Source organism: Natrix helvetica, assembly GCF_964273705.1.
Source record: "Natrix helvetica genome assembly, chromosome: 2".
NCBI lineage: Eukaryota > Metazoa > Chordata > Lepidosauria > Squamata > Natricidae > Natrix > Natrix helvetica.
Genome location: NC_138552.1, coordinates 175,770,126 through 175,789,358, shown reverse-complemented (window position 1 = coordinate 175,789,358; position 19,233 = coordinate 175,770,126). Strand labels below are relative to the sequence as shown.

Sequence of the window (19,233 nt, the reverse complement as noted above, 5' to 3'; positions counted from 1 at the left end):
TTAATGAAAAGAAGAAAAGTATGATGCAAACTGTAGAGCGTAAAATATAAATGCATTTATAACTGCTGTGAGAAAGCTCAGGACTCATTTATAAGGTTTTCCTTTCTTCTGTTTTATTTCTTTTTCTATTTCCTTTCTTATTCACTATTCTTATTTTGTTTCTTTTCTAATATTTGTATTGTTTTAAAATTTGTTTAAAATTCTTCAATAAAAATTATATTGAAAAAAGTGTTTTGAGGAGGAGCTGACGTCGCGATGACACAGCGTGTGATCTTGGAGCTCCAAGATTGCATTCAATACCTTGGCCGCTGGATGGTACTTTTGGACCTAAAACTTTCCGAAGAAACAGGGAAGAGTACGTTCTGCTGATCTCAGGGACACCGCAAAGTCCCTGATTGATCCAGGAGAATCTCTTTTTGCCGACGACAGAAGCGCAGCCATTGAAGCTGCTGAAATTGGGACAACTCAGGAATGGGAGGAAAATCGAAAGAGAAAGTGTGTCCATCTGGTGAGGAAATCGTATTATTATAAAAGAGACTATCCCCAAAAAAATTAAAGCTAAATTAAATTTGAAAACAGAAGAGAACAAGCGGCGAAATTAAGCTACATTAGACATTATGTTATCCTTTTTTAAAATTTTCTTTTACGGATAGAACTTTTGCAAATGTTTCCTATTCTTTAAATTGAATGGATTAATTTTTCTTCTACTTTTTATATCCTTTTTTTATACCTATGGATTAAAATATTTTTTCTTATTTTTATAATGCTGGATTGGATGGGTTTTTTTGCTCCATTTAAGAATTTTGTTTTCTTTAAGCCTAGAATATAAAGAAGATATAAAAGGAATACAAAGAGGGCTGTAATAACAGAGGAAAAGGAAGTAACTCTGCCACTTGGAGGCTGGAGGCTTGAAAATAATGTTTTTTTCTTTTTTCTCTTTGATCATTTAACTTTGCATTTCAAGGTTCTTCAGCTTCTTTACAGAGAGTGATAGTGAGAAGAGCATGGGTTCTTTATACAGGTGCTCTTCGGGAGCTTTATTGGCAGCTGGAGTGGAATGAAAACAAAGCCTTGTCTTGAAAGGTTACACATGAACTTGCTTTAAATTTAATAAAAAGTTTTGAATGCCAGAGTGGCAGTGTTTAAAAGTTGGAAGAATGGCGCAACATGAAAAAGAAACCTTAACATTGCAAAAGATTATGTTTGAAATTCAAAAATTATTAGAAATAACAGAGAAAATTGAGAAGAGATTGGAGAACATAGAGCGTAGAACAATAAAATTTGATGGAAAAATTGAGGATGTTCATCAAATGAAGAAAGTGGAAGTCAGAATTCTACAAACTGAAGCAAAAATAAACAAAAAGAGAAGAAAATTGTTTATACAGACAGTGAACTGAGCGTGGTTGAAAATGGAAAAAGTGGAATATGGAAAGGGGAGATAGATGGACTAGAGCTCTACCCCAGATTTCAAAGTATAGAAGAAGAAAAGACAGAAGAATTGATGGAACTAAGGAGAGAAGTCTTGTCAGAAGCACTAGTGATAACCAAAGATAAGCTGATTGAAGAAGCAGATGGAGGGTTTCGAGCTTATAGAAGATATGCAATAAGCAATAAGTTGCGAAGAGAAGTCCATACAAAACCTACTAAGGAGATAACCAGAATACTAATGCCACAAATGGCAAGATACATAAGACTGCACTATTACTGGAAAGGCAGAGGTTGATGTAATGAAAGGTTATAATAAAAAAATAAAGTCAAATTTAGTTAAATTTAGAGCATTATGTATAAAATAAAGTGATAATGGATATAGTTAAATAATTTATTGATAATGATAATAATGCATATATATGTATTGGTTTGATAAGAGAAAATTTGATATAAATTGCAAATGGTGACTACGAAAGGAGATTTAGAAACACTGTTATTAAATATAACCAACTTTTATTTAGAACATGTAATAAAGATGTAATGTTACTGGATGATATTGGGAAGAACTAATGGAATGCCATTATGTGGTTTTGCTTTAAATCTGGAATATTTTATATAAAAGGACGTAAAAACAATTATAGTCAAATGAAGGTTGAGGTATGATGATAACAATATAAATAAATATATTTGATTTAAAATATATGATATGATATGATATGAATTGTAGGTGATGACTGTGGAAGGGATGCACGGAAGTTTTTGTAACCAATCAACATATTTTCTACAACTTGTAGTGGAAGATGGGTTTTGTGGGTTTTTTTGTGTGTGTTTTGTCTGTGTTTATTCAAAAATTAAAAAAAATTCTTTATATTAAAAAAGAAGAAGAAGAGGTTATATACTTACCTGTTAACTCATTTAAATTGTCATCAGGAATGAAGTCTATGCCAAGCTTCTTGCCATTTTCTTTGTAAATTTTTTGTAGTGTCTTATTAGGAAGCACATTGTAGAAATCGGTTTCACTATCTTGTAATTCCACCTAGACAAGAAAAAAATATTTGGAAATATCAGGCCATAGGAAATAAAGAGCTTATTATTCAATCCTAGACACATTTCACTCAGAAAACAACCCTAATATACTCAACAATAAAATTTAAATCTTTTACATATATACTTGAAATTAAACCATAGTTAATATAATTGGATTGATACTATAACAAACATAAAAACTTACTGCATTGTTTATAATTGATTAGGACTAATCCACCCTTTTTATACTATAGGGATAAAAATTCTGATTGTGAGAATTGCGGTTCCTTCCAAAATGGCACCGGCTCTGGAACGGCATAAAGCAGCCTCTGCAGCTCACAAAATGGCACCCATTCTGGGATGCAATGACGTGGTCTCTGTATAGGAAACCATGTGTTAAATTAGCTGTTTTTCTTTCCAAACGTGATCTTCAGAGATTGCAGTAAAAAAATCAGCCAATTAGCCGCATGGTGCCATCACAGGAGGAGATACCATTTCGGAAGCAGCAGCAATTCTCAGATCACAAGAACTGCAGTCAAATTCAAAATTCTGCTTCCGGAATGGCACCATGTGGCTTCTGTATAGGAAGGACATGCACCATATTGTGCATGGTTCTCCTTGGAAAAGGGGATTTTTGGAAAAAGTAAGTGGAACAAGTGTGATGGGGAGAGGAGACCCAGTGATGTGCGACCCAGCCAGGTTGGAAGTAGGCCCTAGGGACCCAGTGGGGCAAGAAGGGGAGCAAGATAGGTGGATGGGGCATGTGCAGCATCCCTGCGGCCAGTCATAAGGATTGCCAAGCGCCTGAATTTTATTCATGTGATGATGGAAGCAATGCAGTGGCCATAATTTTGGGTACAGGTTGTCAATCACATCATTCAGTGTCATCATAATTTTGAATGATCATAATTTTGAATGTTCTAAGTAAAGTACTATCTGAATGTAGAATAATGGAAATTGTGGATATCAGTTAAATAACTGAGTTTGAGTTAATAATTTATAATTTTGCCAAAACAGATACAATTAATTATAGCAGTAGTTACAAAGCACTTTTTAGCCATCTCTTCCCTACATACTACTGTAGTTTTGATCAGTACTTGAACTATTCACCAATACCATTATGCAAAAGGCAAATTTTACATTGCACTGCTATTCTTTCAACTCAAATAATCCATGTTTTAAAAAATCAATTTATATTATTCTTTGGAAAAGTTATCCAGCAGTCTTACTTCACACCCAGTTGCTAGACCTGCAGCTTTAAAACAATTCTTTGCTTTCTCCTTTAAGGTAGAGAGTTCCCTTAAGGAAGGAGCACGCAAGTAAAATTCTAATTCAGTGTAAGAAGGGATGATATTAGGCTTCACACCTCCATTCTTTATTATTCCTGCAATGAAGAAGAAATAGTTTGAAATTAGTTTGGCACTTAAGTTTTCTGAGGCTTATTGCAAAACAGCTAAATAGAAAAGTCTTAACTTGATCCAAGGTTCTCTGCTTTGCCAGTAGATTAATGACAACTTACACTGAAGACACTCTGGCACTAAAGAAAAGCAATGGAAATCTGAATTCCAAAATCAGGAGTTTCCACTTTCTGCTGTGTTCCTCTGTTGATTATTTGTTGCTCTTAAAATTGAAAAAAACACTGCTCATCCTATACCAAGCAGAGCCAAATAAGAAATCTCAAGTAAAATATATTCACAGTATATTAGGAAGAAATTAAGATAAAACCATTCTTTCATATTTTAATCCTTAGGGCCTCAACCTTCGATTAAAACTGAACAATTTAAAATGTCATATTTAGTTCAGCATCCATATCAATGCATTTTCAAATACATTTCTTTTTTTCTGTTCAATATATATAATTATGCTATAAAGAAGAACAGTGCTAACGTATTTTTGTATTGTACATTGTATTATCAGCCAAATCCTCTGAAGGACATCCACATTACACATCTGCTGTAACCCCTGACTCTTTTCCAGTCCTGATCAGGTATGTACCATTGTGAAATGTGGTGTGTGTGTGTGTGTGTGTGTGTTTGTGTGTGTACACATACATATATAGATTTGTTTTTATTTGCTTAATTCTAACATACAGTACATCACAGAAGTGAGTACACTCCCTCACATTTTGTAAATATTTAAGTGTATCTTTTCATTTGACAACATTGAAGAAATGACACTGGGCTACAATGTAAAGTAAATATGTAAATGTGCTGTCCCCTCAAAATAATGGGACACATAGCCATTAATGTCACTACTGCTCCCCCCCCCGCTTCTTAATTTCAAGGACTGGGGCTTCTGCCCAGCTGGGTATTCCATGAGAGAGTCGGAGCGAGTGCTGGGGCACACAAACATTTGCAAAGCACCAGAGTCAAGGAATGTAAGGTATGATGGTGGTGGCAGCCACGAGTCCTTTCTCTGCTCAGAAACAACTGGGGTGGAAACTCCACAACCACTATGGACAGATTTTAGAGGAGCTGGATGGAGCATTGCAGCAATGTTCCCTCCAAAGCCATAAGGGTGGTTTCATAGTGTTTCTGGTCATGTGCAGAGTATGTTTCTCTAGGAGGACATAAGGGATAATAATAGGAAGAGGAGGTCTTCCTGAGCCCAAATTTTTTGACTGGAGTGTCACTAATGGCATTTTCTCCCCAGGCTCAGCACTCTGTTCCAGATCCACTTGCCACCTGCATGAATGAGACCAGGTTGGCAGTCTCTAGTCCTGCTCCACAGGACCAAATCACCTGCTCTGCCAAGAAGGCAAAGAAAGAAGCTAAAAGGTGGTTGAGCCACTGAATCAAATCAGCTCTCCCCAGATGTGCTGCGAGAGGCAACCTCCCTCACCCACCCCTGGCCAACACATCTGGCAGGTTGGAAGGAAGAGATCCCAATCCTTTCTGTGTATTTTCCCATCTTGTATCCCCAAGAAAGTGTTGTGAATCAGACGAGTGGGGAAAAAACCCACACAAGGCATTTTATTATCACAGCAGGATCTGTTAATTTTAATTATTATTATAAGTAATTAAATCATTGTCAGCTCATTTGGTGTTGCTGACACAGCAGCTTATTTTTCTGATCTGCATCCCAGTTGCCAATTGTTCTTTGCCCTGTGCATATGGGGACCATATTTCATTGAAGGAAGGAAATAAAGAATAACCCTGAAGGGGCTTCCCATTGTCATATCCCCTACTGCCACTGCCATTGCTTCCATGTCAATCTCCAGGCCATTTGGAGTTCAGATCGTTTGGCCAGGGTGGTGGTGGATGAGAGGGAGGGAGCAAGTAGCAGCCAGGAGCTTCAGATTTGCCTTTCGGGGTTATTCTTTATTTCTTTTCTTCAGCAAAATATGGTTACAGTACCCACCGGGCACCAAAGAGAACGGAGCAAAGGACAATTGGCAACTTGGATGCAGCTCAGACAAATAAGCTGCTGTGTCAGCAAAAAACCAAATGAGTGGGCAAAATAGTTGGAGAAGGTTGGCTGGAATAATCTTTTATTAATTGTAATAGCAATTAACATTTGCAAAGCTTTCTTGGGCATACAAAATGGGAAAACACACAGAAAGGATTGGGATCTTGTTTCCTTCCAACCTCCCAGATGTGTTGACTAGGGGTGCGTGAGGAGGGTTGCCTCTCGCAGCACATCTGGGGAGGGCTGATTTGATTCAGTGGCTCAACCACCTTTTGGCTTCTTCTTTTGCCTTCTTGGCAGAGCAGGTGGTCCTGTGGGGCTTAGTTAGAGACTGCCAACCTGGTCTCATCCTGGATAATCTAGTTTCATATAAATATAAATAAATAAATAAATAAATAAATAAACACACACACACACACACACACACACACACAGATCCCATGGTACAGATAGTCATAGGATAGTTAAACTGAAGCTATCAGAAATATCTGAAAAGACCGAGTAGGTATTTTTGAGTCCTTGGGTAAGCAGTACCTGCTTCCCAATGTTTGAAATTATAATTCCATAATCATAGATTATCCATCATATTAAGGTTTACATGATACAAAAGCATAAAGATTACTTTGAGCCACACATTCCTGAAATTAATATACAAAAGCATCTTGCTTTGTCAGCAGCCCATTAAATGATGAAATATTTAGAACTGCTTTTGCCAGCAATATGAAATTTCCTCAGCAATATGAAAATAAAAGAATGGAACAGTCCCATGTCAAACTATTCCATACTTAAGATAGTTGTATAGTAACAAATACTGCTGTAGAAATGTCCTGGGAAATTGCTCATTTGAAGAGAATGTAAAAACTAGAACAGTGAACAGTTAATAGGCAAAGCTGTGGACCAATTTCCATCTTTCTGAAAAACAATCACTATACCAATTTAAATTCCACTTATATAATGCTTGCAGTGGAGACATGTGCCGACTTCCTGAACGTGTCCCTGCAACATTTCTTGGCAACATTTTCTTGGTAACATTTTCAAAAGTGGTTTTCTACTATCTATTTCTTTAATTTTGTGAGAGTAACTGGCCAAAGTAATCCAGCTAGCTTCCTGCTTAAGGCAGCACTAAAACTCCTAGTTTTCTGATTTCTAGCCTAGTGCCTCTAATTACTACAACAGATTGAGTCTCTATATGATGCTTAACATTTATATAATCATTCTCAGTGCCATAACATGTTCATTTTAAAGACAGAAAGCTCATTGAATTACAAACTGGCATACAGATGCCTTGTCTAGTTGAATGCTTTTCTTTTGATTTGTTTCAATGGTCAGAAGAAAAGCTAAATGCTTACTAGAAAGTTAATGTAATAAATACAACTTAAGCTTGGCTTCCTTTATTTTAAAATTATAGGAAAAATAATATTCTGTAGTCAGCCTACTACAGATAGCAACAATTCACCTACAACAATTATATTATGATCAAGTTAACATAGTCCCAAAATGGACAGAAGAGAAAAAAAACCCCAGTATCAGCACAGATTTGCACCTGGAAAAAGAAAGTTTCATAGCAATATTTCAGATTTCCTCAAAGTCCCCTACCAACTTCCATGCAATTTTGAGGAGGTGGATCACCTGGGGGATAAAACACACCATCACTTACTCTCTCCTGTAGTGTTAGTGAACTGTACAAATTACTGTTTGAAGGGAGCAATATATACATTGAGGTAAATTTAAATTAATGATTTCTGCCTAAGACTTCAGAAGCTACGTCATTGCAACTTAAGAGAGTATGAAATGAAACCTTCACAAAGCAGAAACTGGAAGGATGAAATACAGAAAAGAGACAATTATCCAGAAAAGGAGATACTTTGCCTCCTCCAATAAGTCACTAAATAAATGCTTTATCTGGATCAAAATAGATGTAAAGACCCATATGGAACACTTTTTATCTACTATTTAAGGGGTATTAATTATCTTATTATATATGCTGTATTATTTTGAAAGGAAACCCCAACAACTGGAACTAAAATCTAAATATTTTATTAAACAGGATCAAATGGCATGGATAAATGGTGATTAAAATAACCTAAGGACAATAATGGGAAAAACAAATTATTTATCTCTTTTACCAAGAATCTTTTGCTTTTTAGATAATTTATGAGAGGTTTTTTATATATATCGTATTTAAGGAAACCATATGGATTTTGTTTAACGCACTTTTTCATTATTATTATTAAAAATGATACCAGCTTTAGGTATGCCATATATTGCACATAATAACTTTATTTTTAATGCAGCCACAATAATTATCTTTGGGATGCAAGATAATTCAGTCTCTTTCAAGAAATGTCCTTAAATTAAGCAGTTATAAAAAAATTACTAATTTCACCATGATTATTTCTAAATGCATATGTATGTATTTCCTTAATATATCTAGAGAATGAATGCAAGTTCTTCCTTGTCAAAGGCCATATTTAGTTTTTTTTAATATAACCAACTTCAGAATATAGGATTAAAGCTACTTTTTAATTTTATTTACATTTAATTTAAAAAGCATACTAATTTAATTTTATACTCTGAAAATGTGGATTTAATGATTATGTAAAAGCTAATAGCTGCTTCATATTTTCATATGAAAAATAGAGTTCTTACGCATTATGCATTATGCATTTAATACCCTATTGGAATAATTAAGACTAATAAACATAAGCAGCCGTTCATTTTGTATAACATTAACATGCCGGATAGAACACATTTGCTTAATCAGGGTCTGATATAACCTGTCGGACATAAGAGTGAAGGAAGGTCTCACCATGTACTCTCCATGTCGGTTTCATTTGCTGTCTTAAAAGGGACAGATTGTTGTATGCAAGCACTGCAGCATCTAATGCATTTAGTCCTTCCCAAGGGTAAGCAGCAGCATGAGAAGTTTTTCCATAGTATTTCACAGTCACACTAGGAAATAAAAGCCATCACTTGTTTTTAAAAGGTTTTGAAGGAAAGAAAATCCCTTTGGGTTCATTTCATGAAAATAATTTTAAGGAGATAAGTGCATGCTACATTGTATAGCATTACTTCAAAGCTCTACAAAGATCTGAAACAGCAAATCAACACAAGGTTATGAATGGAAGGTGATACAGAGTTTCCATAGTCAATGCTAATCTGTGGCACTGCAAAACATTATTAGATCTCTAGTACATATATATTATTAGAGAACTTATATAGCACATAAAATTAAGCCTGGAGGAAATTAGTGAATTAGTACCTAAAACCTTTAGCAACACTTTGTAAAAAGAACATATTAAACATGTATGAAGACAAAAACTTCCTGGAGATTTATTAAAGGTTTATCTTCTCTACGTGCTTCTTTCTACAATAGTTTTGCTTGTACCAAGGCAGGATTTATTTAATCCATGGTTTATTGTTTAAGCCAGAGCCTATCTAAAAAAGAGCATAATAAATGTGCCTTCTTTGGCCATTCCTATGTTTCCTTCCACTGTTCTTGGCAAATCCAGTACAAAGCAAACCCAAATAAAACTAACTCATTTGCTCTTCCTAGGTCAAGAAAATGAACAAATCTCATTATATGCTAACCCAGAAATCATTTCTAGACAGGAAAAAAATGTTTTACAGAACACATATACCTGCATTAGAAGTGTAGTTATACAGATTAATTTCTCACAGTCATTAAAATAAAGACATCTATTTGTCATAGAAGAATTCCATAGAAGACCGTCATCTGAACCAATTATTAAGCCAAAATAAAGGGATAAGACAGCAGATGTATCTTTTATGAAATGTACATGACTGGCAAATATATATTTTCCTTCCTTCCAAAGATAAAGTCTTATTTGACTTGAGCTTGACTATGGTTATGTCCCTGTAGTTCTGCTGGCAATGAAATGAAGGCTGTTTGATATTGCTTTCCTATAGAATGTATTTTTCACCTCCCGCACTTGCAGCCATTCTTCTTATTGGTGGCCTCTCATTTGAGCATTGAGTCAAAATCTAATCAGATTTTGTGAGATCAACCAATTGCCCAAATGTGGTCACCCATCTGTTTATTTTCAGATAAACATGTATCTGTAAAGTCTAGAAAAGTAATATACTAAAATGACAGCACCGACAATGAAAAACATGATAAAATTTAACATTTGACTAACAGGAACTGAAATACAAATGCAATCTTAAAAATAATGAGTGAAAAGTAAATGTTTATAAAGAATTATGAAAAATTATATCAAGAAACAGAATTCGGGAATGTTAAAATCTCAACCCTATTTTGCTGATTTAGAATTTATTGGCAAATATTTAAAACTTCTTAGAAACAGAAATCTTTCAGTAGCCGCACCTTCATTGTAGAATAATCTTCACTAAGACATTAGGTAGGTCTCAACTGTTACAGTCTCCAGATATTCCTGATGAATTATTCTGAGGGCTCTATGGTGAGTGATAAAATGCCCATATGGACTGGTTTTAGCAGGGGTGGGTTCCTGCCAGTTTTAACCTCTTCTATAGAAGGGGTTCCAAAAATCTACAGTGCCATTTAGAACTGGTTCCAGCTCCCTCCCCCGCCCATCCGACATCAAGATGAAGAGCGAGAAGAGGAATTCTGGGAGTTGAAGTCCACAAGTCTTAAAGGTATCAAGTTTGAACACCCCTGGGTTTTTTTTTCTAAAGGGTTAGGGGTGCAAGAGTCTTGTAACTTGACAGTTTTAAGACTTGCATGCTTCAATGGCAGAGTTCCTAAGCCAACATGACTGGAGGAGGAATTCTGGGAGTTGAAGTCCACAAGTCTTAAAGCTGCCAAGTTGAACACCCCTGGGTTTTTTTTCCCCTAAACGGCTGGGGTGCAGGGGTCTTGTAACGTGACAGCTTTAAGACTTACATACTTTAAATGCCAGAGTTTCTAAGCCAACATTTTGGTTGCTATGCAAGAGCGTTGTTAAGTGAGTTTCACCACATTTTACAAGTTGGCCACGCCCACCCAGTGACATGGCTGCCAAGCCACTCCCACCTGGTCACATGGCTGGCAAGCCACTCCCACCTGATCACATGGCCACCAAGCCACTCCCACGAAGCAAGCCACACCTACAGAAGAGGTTCTAAAAAATTTGGAAACCCACCACTGGGTTTTAGGCATAGGTATTTAAATTTTATATATTTAAGTTCCAACTGTGAAGGTTTTATATCAAATCCTTGTATTACTCCTTATTACAGTAAGCCAGTGTCTCATATTTACAGTGGGGGAAATATAATAAACAGCTGGTAATTATTGCTAATTTCACTTTATCACAGACTTTCTAAAAATCATAGCATGAATACATGAAGCTAACTATAATTGTAGTTTGTTTTTGCTTTATATTCATGTTCTTTTCATCTTGTCTTCTGAATTTAGGAAAAATTACATTTAAAACAATGCTATTTTGCTTATATATTTATAATTTACAGTACTTAGCATGCTAGGGAATTCTGATTTTACAAAGAATCATAAGCGAATGAATGTGCACTTCTTTCAAAAAATGGCATTTTGGATTATATTTTTATTGACAACATTGAATATTATGCTTCACTTAATGCTAGATGCCTGCACTCATATTTTAGTTGCAGCTTGCACTCATATTTTATTTGCATATAAGTAACAACCAAGCACAACATATTACTTAGCACAAATGCAAAATATGTGTGCATAGTTCATTGATGATATAATATGTGTATCAGAGAGGATATGCCAGATCATTGAATGCTGGGAAAGATGAAATGTAAGAGAAAAAAAAGGATGATCAGCAGCAAGGTGGATGAACTCAGTTACAGCAATGATGGGTACCCTGAAGGACTGAAGGCTTAAAGGTCCAGGTAAAGGACAAACCATATTATGGGCCTTCATAAAAATGATGAGCACCAAAGCTCAAAGACAAAAAAGCAGAATGTTTAAGATTATCAAAGATCTGCACATTTTGTAACATTGTTTTAGAAGCTACATATAACGCATACAATCAATGTGCTACACATTAATTTTAAATTTAGAACTTTCAGTGTAAATTTTTTAAAAATGATTTTCCCAAAATCATTTCCTAAATAAACTTTACAAACACAGCAGAATGTTCTTTTCAAGAGCACAAAACAATTGTGTAGATTTGTGCTGCATTGTCAGCTTCTTAAATTTTCAGCATTGCCTCAATTAACCTTGTGGAGGACACTCCAGAACTTAATTTATTTAGGTCATGCCTGGGTTTAATTTATTAGCATCAAAAAGAATGAAATGGGGCATTAAGAACCAAAGATTTCAATTCTAGAACAAGTATTTGTTGATAAATTCAGCCTTCCAGTATCCATGAATCCTTATGCCTATTTATGCCTACAGATATATTTTTAATTAGAGTGAGCATGAAATGAAACACAGAATTTAAGATATGAACATATTCATATAAAGGTTATGTCTGTTTTTCTGTTAAACACATTGGTAAGAACTACTATCTGAGCTTGCTTTCTTTTCCCTGCTCCATCTCAGATTTTTCCTTTCTTTTGCATCTTTTATATTATATCAATCTGTAGATAGAGATGGCCTGCGGGCTTTTTCAGATGAAGAGAAGGACACAGAATAGGGCCTCTGACAAGGAATTGTACTAGCAGGCAATATCTGATAAAAGGTTGGTTTTATCTGTACATTTTAATAGTTTTGTTTAGCTAATAAGATGTGGCACATAAACACTGTAAACAATTATTACTTAGAAAATATATTTTTGTTTCCTAGGAAATGTAATGTTAGAAATGTAATCAGTTCTAAACTAGAAATTCAAAGTTTTAGCTTTCCTGTGGCTTCTTGGTCTGGTCTACCAAGCTAGTGGAGCTAACATATTACTAGTAGTAAGTACTAAATGATAGTACAGTGATGGCGAACCTTTTGTGGCTCGCGTGCCAGAAACGAGGGGAGCGCAAGGGGGTCGTATGCGGGCATGCCACACCCATAATGCAATGCCCACAACCTGAGCATGCATGCGTGCACGACCAACACTCCCCATTTTTTGTGTGCTTTTTTTGCCCTCCACAGCTCCAGAGGCTTTATAGGAGCCTGGGGAGGGTGAAAGAGATAAACCGCCTCCCCTGCCCCCCCAAGGCCTCAGGAGCTTCTCTGAAACCTCTGGAGCGCGAAACACCAGCCCTATAGGCAAACCGGAAGTTCAGGAACAGACTTCCGGTTTATCCGTAGGGCTGTTTTTTGTCCTCCAGAGCCTTCAGGGGCCTTCCGGAGGCTTCCCTGAAGGCTCCGGAGGGCAAAAAACCCAACCCTACAAGCAAACCGGAAGTTTTGGAGGACAAAAAACAACCCTACAGACAAACCAGAAGTTACGCTCTGGAGGGCAAAAAACGACCCTACGAGCAACCCAGAAATCATTTCCGGGTTGCTCGTAGGGCTGGTTTTAGCCCTCCTGAGTGTTCAGGAGCCTTCAGGAGGCTTCCCCAAAGGCTCCAGAGGGCTAAAACTGGCCCTACGAACAAACTGGAAGTCCGTTCCCAAACTTCCGGTTTGCTCATAGGGCCGGTTTTTCGCGCTCCGAAGGCTTCAAGGAAGCTCTGCAGAGAGAGTTGGGCCAGGGCATGGTGAGGCTGGGAGGCATGCTTGCTGGGGGCGGAACAGGCCCGTGCAACCCTTCTCCAGCCGGGAAGAGCTCCATGCACTGACCTAGGGGGTATCCCAAATGTGCCAAGCAGTGGCAGCTGGGGAGCGGGCAGAGCACCACGTCCCTTGGCTGTGTCCGGCTTTTCGAGAGCCCGCTCGCAAGGGAGCAGCTGCCTGGCAACCCCAAAACAATAAGCCCTCCCCCTATAATAAGCCCAAGGCCATATTTCGTGTGGCAAAAGAAAATAAGACCCTGTCTTATTTTGGGGGAAACACTGTAGTATTTTTGGTACTTTTTGCAATGTATTTTCTTGCCTACACACTAAAACAATTAGTACTTAATAACTATAATATGTTGATCAACTGTTACATTTTGAGAAAAAAAATCTTCAACTTCTATGTTAACCACAGGAAATCATCACTGCAAGACTAAGGTATATCTAACAAAAGCACTGCAATTTGCTTTGTTTATGAAGTCCAAGAGAATATTAGACTATGAAAAACCACCAGTTTACATAAAAACACATCTATGTTATTACACTATTTTTCTTCTTCAATACAATAAAGTTCAATTCTTGGAAGTTTCCTAGGCAAGTCCCTGCAGTTTTCTTTGCAAAGCTTTTCAAAAGTGGGTTGCCACTGCCTCCCTTTTAGGATTGAGAGAAAGTGACTAGCCCAAGAATAGCTGACTTTGTACCTAAAGCAGATTAAAACTCATTGTCTCCACATTTCTAGTCTGATGCTTTAACCACTGCACTAAATTATCTCTCATTACACTATTATAGACATATGAAAACCTTGTGACTTTCAGAGCCATATAAAAGAAGCCATGTTCATTTTAAAGAATAAAATTGAAGTGTGCATTGTTTTCACTGCACATGTTAATTGTTGTTTTAACCATTCAGTTGTGTCCAACTCTTGGCGATTTTATAGGCAAGTGTCAGACACAGCTTCTTTCAGTTGTTGCATGTTCATCTTTGTATCAGTTTTGGTATTATCAAGCCAACATGTTCTTTGCTTGCCCCTTCTTCTTGTTCCTCTAACCATTCCTAACATCATTGACTTCTTAATGATTCATGTTATTAATACCAGAGGTATTAGCAGAGGGCTAATTCTTGTCTGAAGACTTTCAGAAGCATGTTGAAATATTAAAAGAAGAAAGCTCCATTATATTCAAGCTAAAACAATCCCAAAACTGATCTGGGGGGATAAGGAGAGACATAAAGAAAAATGAAAATAAATGTAAAATTAACATTGTTCCATATAAATTTGAGTTATGAGATATTGAATTCTGTATTATAGGTAAACATCAGATCCAATTTCCTGAACGGTTCTGCAATGAACGTCATAGCCCCAGTAGAAACAAATTCTTTAGAGAATCATGTGAAGAGGTATTATGAAATAAGAACTGTATTAAGTAATTCAAGTGTTTTAAATACACTCAGCCTTATCTATAGAACCAATTATAGTACAGCTACATGTCACATGACAGAAGGTAGTCATTTGAAAATACTGAAAAATACTGAAAACAATAACATTATAAAAGGGGAGAAAGATGTACTTGTTGCAACCTCTATAATGATGAAGTTACATGAACTTTTAAAAATGGTTGCTTAGTTTTTAAAATAAATATTTGACTACTGATAGCTACACATTCATAAAAAATTACAATGCAAAAATGTTCAGATTAAATGAATATTGCCTATTTCAGTTATATCTGATAACTGAATTCTCCTAATTTCCTACTATTTTATTTTAATTTTACATGTAATTTATTACCAAAGAAGTTACTGAAAGGTCACAAAACAGGATGCCATTTGTGATAATATTTTCCTTACTTCACAATTATCTCAATAGTGTCAAGTACAGTATATTACTAAGCAAATTTGAACCAATAAGCAACTATGGAGCATTGCAAATAAGCAGATAAGAAGGAAATTTCATAATTCTGCTCTGGAATAACAAGAATGTGGGAGCCTTTAGTGTTTGCCAGATATTTAGGTGATATATAGCTGTGGAGTTTATAGAAAATCAGTGGAGGTATCATCAGGAATGCCTGCAAGGTTGTATATATGTGTATTTATTTATTTGTACCAATTTATTTGTACCCATTTCCTGTGTCCTTATTCATGTTTATTCTTATTCCTGTTATCTTGTACATGACTGACAAACTAAATAAATAAAATAAAATAATAAGCATGTATCAAAAAAGTCACTATTGCAGGCATGCCCTTACAATTAAAAGCCCTACCTCTTTGTACAACTGGTGAAACATACGAAGAGGTGAGGGATTCAACTGTGCAGTTATATCCATTATTTTATTTTTTACCTCTCCACAACTACAACTGCTTCATTTTCTAGTTGTTTATATTGGCCAATACTACTGAGCCTACCCCAGTTACACTGCTTAAAAATGAGAAAACAAGAAAAAAAATCAAAAACAATACAGGAAAGTTATTACAGGTAATCTTCAATTTATGACAATTGGGATTGGAACTTGCTTTATTAAGCAATGCATTTGTTAAGTGAGTTGCCCCCAATTTTATGACCTTTTTGGCACACTCCTTAAGTGAATCCTAGTTCCCCCACTGATTTCGGTTGTTGGAAGTCCACTGGGATGGTTGCAAATAGTGATCACTTGACCATGGGACCTGTAGCTGTTGTAAACACATGCCATTTGCCAAGTATCAAATTTTGATCATGTGACCATGTGGACTTTGACAGTTGTATGTATGACGACTGGTTGTAAGTCACTTTTTCAGAGCCGTATTTTGGAACAGGCATTAAATGACTAGTAATAAGTCAAGGAATACCTGGAATAACTATTTCTTGTAGAAGCAGTTTCTGAAAATGGTTAGCCCTGCATTTAGTAAAACAACACAGAGCCCTGGGTAAGCTATGGTTGCAAGAAATTGTTGCTTTTGCTTATCATAGATGTTGTTTCTTCCTCTTTGGAGGATTAAAAAGTTTGGCATTCTGCCTCCTTCAAATACTAAGACAGCAACACCGAATACAAGTGAGTTATTGAAAATGGAGGCAACTGTTATTTCTGACCATTGCTGCTTCCCTAGTATAATATAGTAATGAGTACCAACCAAGAGTAAGACCAAGGGCCATTTGAGTAGGACTCCTCACATGTAGGACTACTGTAGGAGCAAGAATTCAGGAAAAGATGCTGTTGTTACAATTGTCAGTCAAAGGAACAAAAAATGTATTACCATCATCCTATCCATGCATTCATGTTAAAAATGGAAGTGGCTCTAAACCAATAAGAACTGAAACATTTTCCTCCCAAAGAGACCTTTGGGATATTATAAACAGAGCACAGAACCTCAACTTTTGCATAACACAGGCAAGATGAAGCAGAAGCTTATTGCTGAACTCCATAAATGTGTTGTAGTGTGTTGTTCACGAACTGACACAAAGGATGAAAAAGGATTCCAAGCAGCCTTCAGAATCTAAAAGGGGTTCAAAGGACACAGGACCCTTTTTCAGGCACTCTCAGCAAAGCTTTCCCACTCCTCCATACTCACTCATGTTCTGCAATATCAGGTAAATAAGGTGCATCTTCTTGAGAGGGATGAGCCATAAAAACAACATCTAGACCATCAAAAGCCCCAGCTTTAATTAAGTCTATTTTGCCTCCTCCGTCTTCTTCAGCAGGGGTACCCAGCACTGTGACCTAAAACGAGAAGGTGACAAGACATCAGGGTCTGGAAAAACAACAACAGAACATCGCGCCAAGGGAATCCTAGCCAGAGAAAGCCTGTTTACTGGGATGTGTGTGCTCCTCTCTTCAACATTGCACTCAGGCTGACAACATTTTGAAAATGCATAGCTTTCTACATAAAGATAAGAGATTTACAAAACAACAACAGAGGGAAGGGAGATATGCTCAAAATTTAAAGTTAGCATTTTATAATCCCGTGTGCTCCCTAGCATTAAAACCAAGGAGGGCTGCTAAGAGCACCAAGATGCCAACTCACTTAGACTGTGTTGTTTCACTGTGTCATATATGTGGATATATACGGTACTTGCTTGCTTATTTATTTATTTATTTATTTATCTATCTATCTATCAGTCAGTCAGTCATCATGTTTATGTAGGGTATATTGAAGGTGGTGAACGAAATTGCATTTTAACGTCTGCCGATTAGATCATTTAAAGTGACAATAAAGTTATTCTGGGCTTCTCACCTTAACCGCGGGCGCCTGGCGAGGGAGGCCGGCGGGGCTCTGGCGAAGACTTTCCAGAGCGCCCTTCAGGCCCAGCGCGGCGGCGGCTCCCACTTCGGCGATGAGGTTGTGCCCGCAGGCGTGCCCGATGGAGGGCAGGGCGTCGTACTCGCACAGGAAGCCCAGCCGAAGCGGCGGTGGCTGCGGGAGAGCCTGGCTGGCTTCGGCGGGAGAGCAGGACGCCCCGTCCCACTTCCAGTCTGCCCGAAAGGCCGTTTCTAACTTGTAACTGCGCTGCACCGACCAGGCGCCCGAAGAGGAGGAGACGGGCAGGCCGGCGAAGAAGCGCGTCAGGGCGGCGTGAGCCTGGTGCTCCTCGTAAGCCAGCTCCGGGTGGCTCCAGATCTCTCGGCTCAGCTCGCCCAGCCGCCGAGAAGACCCGTCGATGCATTCGGCCGCCCACCGCTTCCATTCGTCCAAGCGCATCTCCGAGGCGGACGACGCCTCTCCTGTTTCGTTGGGTCTCATTGCAATGGTCAGACAAAAGGAAGGAAGGAGCGGAGAAAATAAAGGAGCAGCAGAGGGACCGTTCTCCGCTTTCCGAGGAGAGGAATAATAATAATAACGCTGCAGTGAATAAAAAAAAATACGCCTAAAAAAGAGCCAGCGTCCGCGAAACTCGCCGAGCAGTCTGAACTTCACGTTGCCCGAGAGGCATCTTATATATCCTCGTTTATTTCGCAACTCTTTCCCTGGAGCCTGCTGGGAATAGTAGTTTTTTTAAAAAAAATTAATACTGTACAAGTATTTCTGAACTGGACTTCTGCCAGAATTGCGCCACCGGGTTGCTCAAGTATTGAAACTGTAAACAGCGTAAAAGAAAACATGATGTAAGATTCTAAATGTGAGGGATTGCAGTGTCATGCCTTTTAATCTATCTGTAGGGTTGCATTCTGACAACTCGACTTGACACTGTCAACACTGTCTTTCTATGTATTTTTCAAACGCAAGGTGTAATTTAAAAACAAATTTCTGAGTTACAGCTTGATCCATTGTAGCTTTACTAGTATTGTCAGACATTTAAGCTACTTCTAGTTTTATAGAAGTAATTCAAGAGCACGGTAAACGAAAAATATTCACATAAACGTTTTCCTGAAACGGATCAGATTTATCTGACAAATATTGAGGATATTTTTACGCCGCACATTGCATCAGACAATTGCATCTGTATTCTTGTACCGTGGGTGTGTACAATTCTGTAACTTTCAATTGATTTACAAGAATACCATCTGTTAGGGTCACATAAGGATCCATTATATCATGTTTAATGCAGCTTAACAACAAGCGAATTGCTGAGAAGACTCCGCGGGAGCACACAACCCACCGCCTTTTTTCAGTTCGGGGCCGGGGCTTTCACGTCATTTTCCCGACAGAACTACAAGTTCCATCACCCTTTGGGGGAGGGGGGGAGGGGGAGAGGGAGGGCTCGTGACGTTTCTAACCTGCGCTAACGGTTCCCTTCTTGCCACAAAATTGTATGCATTTTGCCTCTGGCTTGGGTGTTCGCTGGATTGATCT

At 37.6% G+C, this 19,233-nt stretch overlaps 1 protein-coding gene across 11 annotated transcripts in view; it reads right to left on the bottom strand.

Moving 5' to 3' along the window:
* Window positions 1–18,367, bottom strand: part of PM20D2 (peptidase M20 domain containing 2) — a 39,296-nt gene extending 20,929 nt beyond the window's left edge. For 8 of the 11 annotated variants that reach the window (XR_014174781.1, XR_014174782.1, XR_014174783.1 and 5 more), the window contains exons 1-5: window positions 17,677–18,365; window positions 17,014–17,162; window positions 8,672–8,814; window positions 3,684–3,838; window positions 2,332–2,464 (exon numbers count right to left, since the gene is read on the bottom strand). Coding sequence is in view for 3 of the 11 variants with exons in the window: in XM_081945808.1 (XP_081801934.1) it covers window positions 2,332–2,464; window positions 3,684–3,838; window positions 8,672–8,814; window positions 17,014–17,162; window positions 17,677–18,183 (1,087 nt within the window). In the remaining 8 variants the exon portion in view is untranslated. Of the gene's footprint in view, window positions 1–2,331; window positions 2,465–3,683; window positions 3,839–8,671; window positions 8,815–17,013; window positions 17,163–17,676 lie in introns of all 11 variants that reach the window. The other 3 variants (XR_014174780.1, XM_081945810.1, XM_081945809.1) reach the window with 2 other exon arrangements.
* Window positions 18,368–19,233: the final 866 nt, after the last annotated feature.